The 12,624-nt window shown below is 43.5% G+C and overlaps 1 protein-coding gene across 3 annotated transcripts in view; it reads left to right on the top strand.

Moving 5' to 3' along the window:
* Positions 1-7,294: 7,294 nt before the first annotated feature.
* Positions 7,295-12,624, top strand: part of CCNJL (cyclin J like) — a 56,396-nt gene continuing 51,066 nt past the window's right edge. For 2 of the 3 annotated variants that reach the window (XM_059917625.1, XM_059917622.1), the window contains exons 1-2: positions 7,508-7,745; positions 8,124-8,238. In XM_059917625.1, the coding sequence (XP_059773608.1) occupies positions 8,173-8,238 (66 nt within the window). In that variant the 5' untranslated portion in view covers positions 7,508-7,745; positions 8,124-8,172. Of the gene's footprint in view, positions 7,364-7,507; positions 7,746-8,123; positions 8,239-12,624 lie in introns of those variants that run through there. The other variant, XM_059917623.1, reaches the window with a different exon arrangement.

Genomic DNA, 12,624 nt, shown 5'->3' with positions numbered 1-12,624 from the left:
AGCCACATGGCATGACCAAAGATTTTAAAAAAAAGAAAAGAAAAGAAAAATTTAAATATTACTGTGAGTTTTATCATTCATCTTTATATTGTGCACTGACACTTTTCAATGCAAAAGTAAAAGTATTTAACTCATATGCAGGATCCCTGAAATCACACAGTTCATATTTCACAGTTTGTATGTTCATATGTATTTAGTTTATAAAATAGCAGTGGAAATGCTATACACAACTAATGCAACTTTTTATTTCACTCCTTTTTGCTTTTGTTTTGGGGTTTTTTTTTGGTTTTGTTTTCTAATAAAAATTGTATACATTTAAGGTGTACAACATGTGTTTTGATATACATATACATAGAGAAATGATTACTACAGTTGAGCTAATTAACATATCCATCACCCCATCATTGTACACAGTTACCTGTTTTTTGTTTTTGTTGTTGTTGTTGTTGTTGTTTTTGGCCGCCCCACTTGTGGAATCCTAGTTCCCTGGCCAGGGATGGAACCTGTGCCCCCTGCCTTGGAAGCATGGAGTCTTATCCACTGGACCACCAGGGAAGTCCCTACAATGCAGTTTTACTATCTATAGACACTATGCTGTGCATTAGATCCCCAGAACCTATCCATCTTACAGGACTGCAACTTTGTACCCTTTGACCAACATCTTCCCGTTTTCCCCAGCTCCCCACCCCTGGTAACCACTGTTCTACTATCCGCTTCTATGAATTCGAGTCTTTTAGCTTCCACGTGTAAGTGATACCATGCAGTACTTGTCTTTTTGTGTTTGGCTTATTTCACTCAGCTTAATGCCTTGCAGGTTCATCCATGTTGTTATACATGACAGGATTCCCTTCTTTTTTAAGGCTGAATAATATTCCATTGTGTATATATACTACAATTTCTTTATTCATTCATCCATCAATGGGCATTTAGCCATGTCTTGGCTATTGTGAATACTGTTGCAATGAACTTCTTGAGACGTGCACATCTTATCAATACTCTCTACCTCTGGCTCATTCATGAGCCAGGAAGAGAGGAAAGGAAAAGGAATGACAGGTTGCCCCACCTTTTCCTTTCCTTCTGTGTCATGATACATGGTAGCTTAATACACGGACGCAACACCAGTAAGAAAGGCTATGATAGGCTTCCTGGGTCATTCATATTTCTCAGAATGTTATTGCCTTCTGTTATGGGTTGAATTGTGTCCTCCCCCCCAGATATGTTGAAGTCCTAATATTTTATTTGGACATAGGGTCGTTCCAGATATAGTTAGTTAAGATGAGATCCTACTGGAGTGGGGTGAGCCCTTAATCCTAGATGGCTGACTACTGTCCTCATAAGAATGTTGTGAAGATAGGGGCAGAGAGTGGAGTGGTGCAGCCGCAAGCCACGGATTGACGGCCACCACCAGAAGCTCAAAGAGGCAAGGAAGGGTTCTACCCAGAGTCTCAGAGGGAGCATAGCCCCCTGACACCTTGATTTCAGAGTTCTAGCCTCCAGAATTGTGAGAGAATAAATTTCTGTTGTTTTAAACCACCCAGTTTGTGGTATTTTGTTTACAGCAGCCTTTAGGAAATGGTCACACCTTCTTTTTGCATTCAAAGCAAGTCTAGCGCAGTGGAAAGTATAGCCTCTCAGGGTTGTCGGTTCCTCCTGCCCCCCAGATATAGAGGTAACACGCTTACCTTCTACTTCTTTGGATTTCACTGAACTCCCAGGCCTAGGAGGTCCACTAGAATTCCATGCTCATGGGGCAGCAAGGAACAGCAGACACCTGTGTCACAGATGTCATCTGCTCATGTGCATGCTCCTCTGTCCTCCTGCACTTCGTTTACGGAACACGGGTTCAAAGACAAAACTCTTAAGAATTTCAGGGTGGTGACAGTAGAACATTAAAATCAAGCACAAGGCCCTCCTGAGCTTGAGGCTGTACAACTCAACCCAGGAACTGGCCCAGTGAGAAGGAAATTTATTTTTTTCTTATTCCTTTTGTGCCTTTTTGATCTCATACTATTTTTTAAAATTTATTTATTTTATTTTTGGCTGCATTGGGTCTTCATTGCTGCGCCTGGCTTTCTCTAGTTGCGGCGAGCAGGGGCTGCTGTTTGTTGTGGTGCGTGGGCTTTCATTGCGGTGGCTTCTCTTGTTGGGGCGCTTGGGCTCTAGGGTGCACAGGCTTCAGTATTTTTGGCACGTGGGCTCAGTAGTTGTGGCTCACAGGCTATAGAGCGCAGGCTCAGTAGTTGTGGCTCACGGGCTTAGTTGCTGCAAGGCATGTGGGATCTTCCCGGGCCAGGGCTCAAACCCGTGTCCCCTGCATTGGCAGACGGATTCTTAACCAGTGAGCCACCAGCGAAGTCCCCTCATACTATTTTTTTAATTGAAAAAAGTAGTATGGACCAGCTTTATAAGTAATCCTAGGTTTTGAGTTTTGCTTGCAAAATGCTGCTTTTTAAAATTCTTCCTGCTGGGGTCTCAGACCTAATCTGTAGAAATATATCTCAAGAATTTCTAATCAAGGATCATAAAGGATTTGGCCAATGTCCTTTAGACTATGTAGAGCACAGAGCTAGAAAGTTTAAAGGGGTTGGCTTGGTTTTTGGTTAAAGACCAAAGTGGTAAACAAGGATTATGTCTCATAGTTTATAGCCCAGAGGTCTTCCTTCTGTCCCTATAAACTGAGCCAGGCTTCATGCCTTTGGTCCTGAATGGAGCAATGCAAACCATTAAGACCCTAAGGAAATACTACTCAAAGTCTTTGCCTCAGCTTAGGACCTGTAAAGCTGAGTGCCCGAAGAATTTATGTCACTGATCATCCTGCCACCCAGGATATTCACTGCAGTGTGGTTGTGGCAGCAAAAGGCTGGAAACAACCTAAGTATCCAGCAAAAGAAGACTGGTTACATACATCATGATGGATCCATACTATGGGACTATGGGATAACCGTGCAGCTCTGCGGGCACTGCCATGAAACAACCGAGAGGGAAAAAGAAGGTGCAGAAGGATGCATTCCGTATGCTGCCGTTTGTGTAAAGGGGGGAAAGGCATGGGTGCTCATGTTGGTAAGTGCGTGGATCACTTCTGGAAGGAAACACAAGGCGCTGCTTATCCTTGGGGAGGAGAACAAGGCCTAGGACCAGGATGAGAACACGTTCATCTCACCATAAATATATATTTTTAATGTGAGAGCTTATAGCCTATGGGGGAAAAAAAGGCAAAGGGAAGTTAAAGGGAGCAGTTTATAATATTAGATTGATTTGTCCTCTGACGAAGATTGGAAAGGTCAGAGAAAAAAAATATATTTTCTCATTTTACACCTGGTAAAGTTTGAGGTAGGATGGCCTTGCTCTAAATGTTTGGTTCCGAACTTGTGAGCTTCAGAGATTGGAAGTGGGAGGGTGGTAGTCGGCTCATAGTAAGCACTTGATACAGTTTTAGTTTTTGAGTGAATGAATGAATAAATGAATGGATACTTCTTAGCTTAGTTGGGGATGGAGTGGGTGGGAGAAGTAACTCCAGTTGTGTTGTTCCCCTGCTGTGCACCAGAGGAGGCTTCTTCTGCTAAGGGCACCAACATCATTTCTACCTGTGGACAGGACTCACTACCAAAAACATCAGTGCAACATGTTTTTATCTTTCAGAGACACTGGGAAAACGAGAGAATCCTGAGAATGATACAAAAAGGACTGCAGAATACGAATGATGTTTAGTATCTTCTTAAAATACCCTGGGAGAAAAACCCCAAGATTCTGTCTCCCTCTCACCTATAAGAACTCCAGATAACTGAGAGCTGAAGTTTAGGAAAAGAAGACTCCAAATCAGTGAATAATAAAGGTCTGTCCTCTTTTGGTGTAGCCTGAGAAAGAAATAATACTGCTATGAAAAAAACAAAACAAAACCAAAAACAAAACAACACTGTGAATTGTTGTTCAATGGAAGCCCACTCTAGTAAATATATTGTGTGATTACTTAAAAATAACATTCACTCTTTTTTCCTGATTGTGAAAGTAATGCATGTTTCTTATAGAAAATTTAGAAAATTCAGTTATACTAGGATAAAAAGTTAATTAGAATTACCCATAATCCTACCACTCTGATTACACAGTTAATATTTTTACAGATTTTTTTTGTTTCTTTTGTGTGTGTGTGTGAATGTAATATACAATTGGGATCATAATCTAATCTCCTTTTTCACTTAATGTCTTGTGAACATTTTCTCAAGTCATTATTCATTCTCTTAAAAAATGGTAAGAGCCAAATTATTATTTAACCAGTCCCTGTTCTAATAGTTCATGATGATAAAAGAGCATTTGTTGATGAAACCCCTTGTAAAGAAATCTCTGTACTCATCTGCTTATTTTTTTAGAATAAATTTCCAGAAGTGGAATAGTTGGCTACAATGATACATTTTTAAGGTTTTTGAGTGATATTGTCTTTCAGAAGATGGTATTAATTTATATTCCCACCAACACTGTATATTTGTCAGTCCTGTGTATTGTGTTTTTAAAAATTCTTGACAAAGATGTACCTTGTTTCTAAAACATGTTTAATGTCTTTACTAGTATGAGCATTTAAAAAATGATAATTGTCCATTTGAATTTCTTCTTTCTTTTAAAAATATATTTATTTATTATTTTTGGCTGCATTGGGTCTTAGTTGAGGCACGTGGGATCTTTGTTGTGGCATGTGGGTTTCTCTCTAGTTGTGGTGTAGGAGCTCCAGAGCGCGTGGGCTCTGTAGTTGGCGACACACCGGCTCTCTAGTTGAGGTGCTCGGGCTCAGTAGTTGTGGCACATAGGCTTAGCTGCCCCGTGCCATGTGGGATCTTAGTTCCCAGACCAGGGATCAAACCTGCGTCCCCTGCATTGGAAGGTGGATTCTTTACCACTGGACCACCAGGGGAGTCCCTGAATTTCTTGTTTCATGCATGCCTGTTCATCCTTTTCTGCATTTCAGGTATTAGCGTTTTATAATATGTATTGATTTACAAGAGGTCTATATAGTAAGATCAACCTTTACCACATTTGTTAAAAACATTTTCTCCAATTTGTCATTTTCCTTTTTGGTGATATTTGATGTCTAAGTCTTGCAAATTTATTCAAATATATATACTCATCCTGGCCTTTTGTTTCTTCCTATGCCTTAAGCTCTAGGCCTTCTCCTCTGAAATAACCTGTGTTTTCTTTTAGTTCTCTTGTGATTTTTTTTTTTTTAGGGGGTGGATATTGATATTTCTTTGTAGTTCTTTGGGTTTGAAAGAGTTACTTTGTATGTTGGGACCCACCAAATGCAGGCTGCCCCAGTGGCCTGGCCTACATCACAAATCTAAACCAATATCAGCCTGCACTTATGGGAAACACCTCGCTGTCTAGGAAACCTAACTACACCAATCACAGTCCTCCAACTCAGCTAAAGCTGGCTCACCTTACCCTAGAAAACAGGACCTCCTAGCCAGTCATGCCCTGTTTCCTCGTTGCCTCTTCTAATGCTCTCTAAAACTCGCTTTTGCCCAAAATCCCTTGGGAAGAATGTTCCACCACTTGTGAGTCACTGCACTCTCCCAATTCATGAATTGTTTTCCCTTAAATAAAGAACATGAAACTCATTACTAAATTGTTTTAGTTTTGTCATTTGACAAGTTCTTATATTTATTTTGATGCTGGTTTAAATAAATCCCTAGTTTTACTTTTTTCCCCCAAATTAACTAATTTCCCCTGCCCAATTTATTGAAGAATTTATCCTTTTCCCCTCAAAAGTGAAATGCCACATTTATCACACAGTTAATTTTTAAGTATGTAGGATATGTTTCTAAACTTTCAATTATTCCACTGATACTTCTCCATCCATTCTTGTGTCAACACCACTGTTTGAATTATAGCCTTGCAATATGTTTCAAGATTTGGCAATATATAGATCTATCCCCCATTTTTTTTTTTTTTAAAGAAATTCACGTTCTTTTATTTATTTATTTATTTATTTATGACTGTGTTGAGTCTTCGTTTCTGTGCGAGGGCTTTCTCTAGTTGCGGCAAGTGGGGACCACTCTTCATCGCGGTGCGCGGGCCTCTCACCATCGCGGCCTCTCTTGTTGCGGAGCACAAGCTCCAGACGCGCAGGCTCAGTAATTGTGGCTCACGGGCCCAGTTGCTCCGTGGCATGTGGGATCTTCCCAGACCAGGGCTCGAACCCGTGTCCCCTGCATTGGCAGGCAGATTCTCAACCACTGCGCCACCAGGGAAGCCCAACCCCCCCATTTTTAAATTATAAAAATCTTAGCTTTTGTCATAGATATTCCTCCATTTGAGTGTTAGAAAAAGTGTTGTCATCCCTCCCCTACCCCCATCTACCCACAATCGTTAGAATTTTATTGAGTTAATTTGAGTAAAGTTGATATTTTCACCTATTTCTATTTCTTCAAGCCTTTCTTATTATGTTTAACCTTTAAATTTTCTTTATTCAGAGCCTGCACTTACTGTTTATTCTTAGATACTTTTCACTTTCACACTAGTTTTTTAAATCTATTTTTTATTTTTTATATTAAAACTTCTCTTTAAGTACCTATTGAAGCTTATCAAAGCTGGTTTAAAATTTTTTTTTCCAGGTGGGTACTTGGGTACCAGTCAGAAACCAAAGGCTCTTTAGTGGCAGCTATTTGTTGTTTGTTTTATACTTGGCATGGCGATTATCCCTTTATATGAAGTATCTTATTTAATGATACAATATCTCCAGCAGGTTGGTGCAATTTTTATTCCCAATTTACGCATGAGGGTTCCAAGCTTATAGAGTCTGAGGAACATGGCAAAAGTCACCCAGTTGCTAGCTGGATTTGAAACAGATCTGTGAATGTCCAAAAGAATCACAAAAACCAATCAATCTTCTGTGCCATCAGAGGAGCTGATTAAAGGGCGTGCCTTTCCGAAAACAATCAACTCAATTAAAAAGACAATGCCTTCCATCCAGCGGACCCTCCAAAAAGACTGGTTTTCTCCCAATGTAAGGCGTAGAATTTATACTTTGCAGGAGCACAAAAAAATATCCGTTGATTTACTGAGCCTCCTTTAGAATCAGGGACTCGTGGATAATCAAGAGCGGATTTTCCGGCGCTTTCGTGGGAACTGTCCGTTGGGAAATCCACCTCCCCATTGCAGGGCCGGTTAAAAAAAAAAAAAAAAAAAAAGCCAGGTGGAACCGACGAAAGGTTGGCTAGAACAGCGCACGCGGGAGAGAGAACTTTCTGGGGGCATCCTGCCCGCGCCTTTCACGAGTGGCGCGCGCAGGTGGCGCCGCGGTCTCAGCGCCGCGGTCCCAGCGCTGCCCGCGTGAGTCCGCGGGGTGCCCAGGAGGCCAGCCGGCGCCCACGCGAAGGTAAGAGGAAGCTTTCCACCGAGGCGGGGGAGGAGGGCTGACAGGAAACGCAGCCAGCGCCGGCGAAAGAAAGACTCCAGTTCCCAGCCCCCCGCCCCGCGGGGTGCGGGGGCCGGCGGCGCATGCGCGAGGCCCGGCCCCCAATTCCCCCGGCGAGGGAGGAAGGCCCCCGGCGGCCCCGAGGCTGCGAGCCGCGGCGGGACCCGAGCGTACGCAGGGTCGCGGCGGTGGCGGGGGTAGCCGGGCTACGGAGGCGGCAGTCAAGAGCGTGGAGCGCCCAGCGCTAGGGCCCATCCGCGTGCAGGCACCCCAGGGCACAGCCAGCTCGGCCCTGGGCCGGGGGGCCCGGCGCCCGCAGCCCCCCACGCCCGGAGAGGGATGCGTGAGTTTTGTCCCGGCTGGAGGGCAGGATGTGGGAGCAGGACAAAGGCTGGGCGGCGGGGGAGGAGTTGGGGACGGCGAGCCGGTGGCCGCTGCCGGAGCCCTGGCCTCTGGAGAGCTAGCGAAGTCGGCAACTTTCTCTGCAACTTTTGCGAAAGGGAAGATAAAAATTCTGCAAGTTGTTGCACAGCTCCAGGTCGCCTCAGGTCCCGCGAATAGAGGGGAGGGGGCACTGCAACCTTCCCGGGATGGGAGGCGACCGCCAGCTCCGCTGAGCGGGACAGGAGGGGGCGCCCGGCGGAGACCCCGGCCGAGGACGAGAGAGGATGGGATGCCGGGGGGCGCGCTGTGGCCGCTGAAGTTGCCCGTGTCCACACAGGGTGCGCCCTGAGAGCCCGGTAGCCTCGCATCGCGGCGCTGTAGACTCGATGATGGATGAGCCGTGGTGGGAAGGGCGTGTCGCCTCGGACGTCCACTGCACCCTGCGCGAGAAGGTCAGTCCCTCCCCGCCCTTGTCACTCGCAGGGCTGGGTATTTAAAGTCCCTTTTGCTCTCGACTCCGTATCCTCAGGTCGCCCTGCGTGGGAACTAGGAACTCCCGGTGCTTTTCTTTCCCCCTGCTCTTAGCCTCCTCCTGGGACAGTCGTGAGGTGAGAAACGAGACTGGAGAGCTTAAATTGGTTTTTCTGCTTAGGAGCCCAGAGTTCTCAGACAACTAAACTGTACCCCTTAAGGTGGTATTTCCCATAGTACTGTCACCCGAGATTATTTTAAAGGGTACATGAATGAACTTAAAAAAAATAATTATCGTGTATTTACTTTAATGTGCAATTTAAAAACATATGTATCGAGCAAGTTCTGCATAGGCTAAATGATGCTGATTTTCCATATATTGTAATGATGTAGGAGTTCCTTTTAAAATAAATTTAAGTGAAAGTAGTGACTTTACATAGAGAATAATTAGGTAAATGATAGTATAAGGCATACGTAGTTAATGCCCCCACCCCAAATATATCTAGGATGGGACTGAATAAGATTTAAGAAACACTAAAGGAGAGGCTACACAGCACTATTTACAATAGCCAGGACCTGGAAGCAACCTAATCGACAGATGAATGGATAAAGAAGATGTGGCATATATATACGATGGAATATTACTCAGCCATAAAAAGAAGTGAAATTGAGTTATTTGTAGTGAGGTGGATGGACCTAGAGTCTGTCATACAGAGTGAAGTAAGTCAGAAAGAGAAAAACAAATACTGTATGCTAACACGTATATATGGAATCTAAAAAAAAAAAAGAAAAAATGGTTCTGATGAACCTAGGGGCAGGACGGGAATAAAGACACAGACATAGAGAATGGGCTTGAGGACATGGCGAGGAGGGGGAAGCTGGGGCGAAGTGATAGTAACATCGACATATATACATTACCAAATGTAAAATAGATAGCTAGTGGGAAGCAGCCAAATAGCACAGAGAGATCAGCTCGGTGCTTTGTGACCACCTAGAGGGGTGGGCTAGGGAGGGCGGGAGGGAGACGCAAGAGGGAGGGGATATGGGGATATATGTATATGTATAGCTGATTCACTTTGTTATACAGCAGAAACTAACACACCATTGTAAAGCAATTATACTCCGATAAAGATGTTTAAAAATAATAATTAAATAAATAAATAAATAAATAAAGGAGAGACTACAAAACTAAGAGAATGTGGGGAGACAACAAACACTCCCCTGCCAGTTTGCCGCTGGTGGCAGAAGGTGGAGGCAGCTGAAACGTGATCTCTGCTTTCCCCTCACCTCAAAGGGAGAAGTGCTGATGGGCTCCGGGGAGGTGGAAGAGTCCAGGTGGGTTAGAGACGTGGCCTGTGTGTCTTGTCTCCTACCCCTGGGCTGAGACTGGGAAGGGTGGTTTGAGGAACAGGTGTGAAATAAAGGTGAGTATTGGTTTCCTAGGGCTGCTGGGACAAAGTACCATAAACCTGGGGACTTAAACAATAAAAATATGCTCTCTCACAGTTCTGGAGGCTAGAAGTCCAAAATCAAGATGTTGGCAAGGCCTTGCTACTCCTTGGCTTTCCTTGGCTCGTGAGGCATCACTCCCATCTCTGTCTCTGTTGTCACGTGGTGTTCTATCTGTATCTATTTTCTCTCCTTGTAAGGACACCTGTCATTGGAATAGGGGCTACTTTAATCCAGTGTGACCTCATCTTAATTTAACTGATTACATCTGAAAAGACCCTATTTCCAAATAAGACCACATTTTTAGGTTCTGGGTAGACATGAATTCTGGGGGGACACCATTCAACCCAGTACAGGGAGAGAGAGGTCTTCTTAGTGGGTTACCTGGCTCCCTACACAAACAGGTCTCATATCCAGTGCACTTGCACCCAATGTCTATGGAGTTCTGCTTAAAAAGTCACCAGCTATTCAGGGTTTTTTCCTCATTAGGGGGTAGCTGTCTTCTAGTAAAATTATTTTTTCTTTTTTCCTATACCTAGTCTATCTCCGTCTTGCATTGCTTGTCCCGGCTGTGGCTTTCCTCTGCTTCCCTTGGTCTTCTTCCCAGAACAGAATGGCCCAAGGTGCAAGCACATTTTAGGCATCTGGAGAAGAAATCCAGGTCTTGGTGGTTCAATTAAAAAGCTGGGGCAACAAGGACTCAGAGGCAAAGAATATACAAATCAATTTTCACTGCAAAGTAAAGGAGCTGCTACAGTGGAGGATTACTGGACTGAATGTCAATATTATGACATAGTATGAGTGTGTTTCATGTTTGGTAATTGCAATCATTGTTGCTTTTGTTGTGGTCATCCATGTACAATGCTTAATGTCAGTCTATTTATCCCTTGTAAAAATAAAATACAGTGTGTGTGGGTGTGAAAAAAAAAAAAAAAAGCTGGGGCAGTGGGATGGTGGACCAGGCTGTAAGGTCTTGGTCCTCTTCTGGACGTGGTGGCTAAATAAATTAGTGAGGCCTGCCGTGGAAATTGGGCTTCCTTGTTCATTGTAGGCTCGAGTGGTTGTCAGTTCTGCTCATAGCTTAGGAGGAATGGCTTTGACCTCATTGGTCCTTTCTAGCAGGAAGGATTTCTGAGAGCAGTATAAACTCAACCAGCTCAACTACCTGAGAACCCTCAACCTTTTGTATATAAGCAAGATTGTTCTAACCTCTTCTCCAGCCACTCAAAGGAGCAGGGCAGGCAGTTCCCCGTTAATTGTGCCTCACCCATGCCATAATTCTGTGTTAGTTCACTGTTGGGCTGCCTACCTTGAAGGAGGACGGGTTTGTCCAGGTTTTACAGGTTAGAGATAGAAAACTCACTCGGTTTGATACTCGGGGTCACCTGTGACTTGAAGCTGGTCTTATTAGGGTAAATCCTGGGTTTCTTTTTTTTTTAATTGAAGTATAGTTGATTTACAATGTTGTGTTAGTTTCTGGTGTACAGCAAAGTGATTCAGTTATACATACATATACATATTCTTTTTCATATTCTTTTCTGTTATGGTTTGTTACAAGATACTGAATATAGTTCCCTGTGCTATATAGTAGGACCTTGTTGTTAATCCACGCTATAGGTAATAGTTTGCATCTGCTAATTCCAAACTCCTAATTTATCCTTTCCCCACCCTCTTCCCCCTTTGGTAACCGTAAGTTTGTTCTCTGTGTCTCTGAGTCTGTTTCTGTTTTGTAAATAAGTTCATTTATATCATATTTTAGATTCCAATTATAAGTGATATCATATGGTATTTGTCTTTCTCTTTCTGACTTATTTCATTTAGTATTATAATCTCTAGGTTCATCCATGTTGCTGCAAGTGACATTATTTCATTCCTTTTTATGGCCAAGTAGTATTCCATTGTATATATATATCACATCTTCTTCATCCATTTATCTGTTGATGGACATTTAGGTTGCTTCCTTGTCTTGGCTATTGTAAACAGTGCTGCTGTGAACATTGGGGTGCATGTGTCTTTTCTGTTCATTTCTTTTTTTTAAAATTAATTAATTAATTAATATTTTATTTGTGGCTGCGTTGGGTCTTCGTGGCTGTGCACGGGCTTTCTCTAGTTGCTGCAAGCGGGGCTACTCATCTTTGCTGTGCGCGGGCTTCTCATTGTGGTGGCTTCTTTTGTTGAGCGTGGGCTCTAGGTGCGCTGGCTTCAGTAGTTGTGGCTTGTGGGCTCTAGGGCGCAGGCTCAGTAGTTGTGGCGCATGGGCTTAGTTGCTCCGTGGCATGTGGGATCTTCCCGGACCAGGGATCAAACCCGTGTCCCTTGCATTGGCAGGCAGATTCTTAACCACTGAGCCACCAGGGAAGTACTGCACGTATCTTTTCAAATTAGAATTTTCTCTGGATATATGCCCAGGAGTGGGATTGCTCGACCATGTGGCAACTCTAGTTTAAGTTTTTTGAGGAACCTCCATACTGTTTTCCATAGTGGCTGTACCAATTTACATTCCCATCAACAGTGTAGGAGGGTTCCCTTTTCTCCATACTGGCTTTCCTTGCTTATAATGTCATACTCTTTGTTTGTTGAATGCTGCCAGATGAATACAAAGTGTGTTTCCATCTATGCTGTTGAATTGTCATCATAGAACCAGGAGCAGTTATCCTCACTTGACTGGTGCAGGAAGCAAGCCTGGGATGACAGAGATAGTGGGAGCTCCCCCTTTGTCAGATATGAGATTCCAGTATAGTGTTATACTACAGTATATAAAATGTGACACTGGGGAAACAAACCTTGGTGTTGAATGCAAGCTACTAATGGCAGTGAAACCTTGAGCTGCTTATTTAGCCTCTCTAAACCTCTTTAAACATGGCCCCCATTGTTCATTCTTCCCACAACAGGCAGAACTTAGATTGTGTCACTTCCCT

The sequence above is a fragment of the Balaenoptera ricei genome, chromosome 3, assembly GCF_028023285.1.
Source record: "Balaenoptera ricei isolate mBalRic1 chromosome 3, mBalRic1.hap2, whole genome shotgun sequence".
NCBI classification, from domain to species: domain Eukaryota; kingdom Metazoa; phylum Chordata; class Mammalia; order Artiodactyla; family Balaenopteridae; genus Balaenoptera; species Balaenoptera ricei.
The sequence above is the reverse complement of the archived record's forward strand: the minus strand, read 5'-3'. Positions and strand labels throughout refer to the sequence as shown.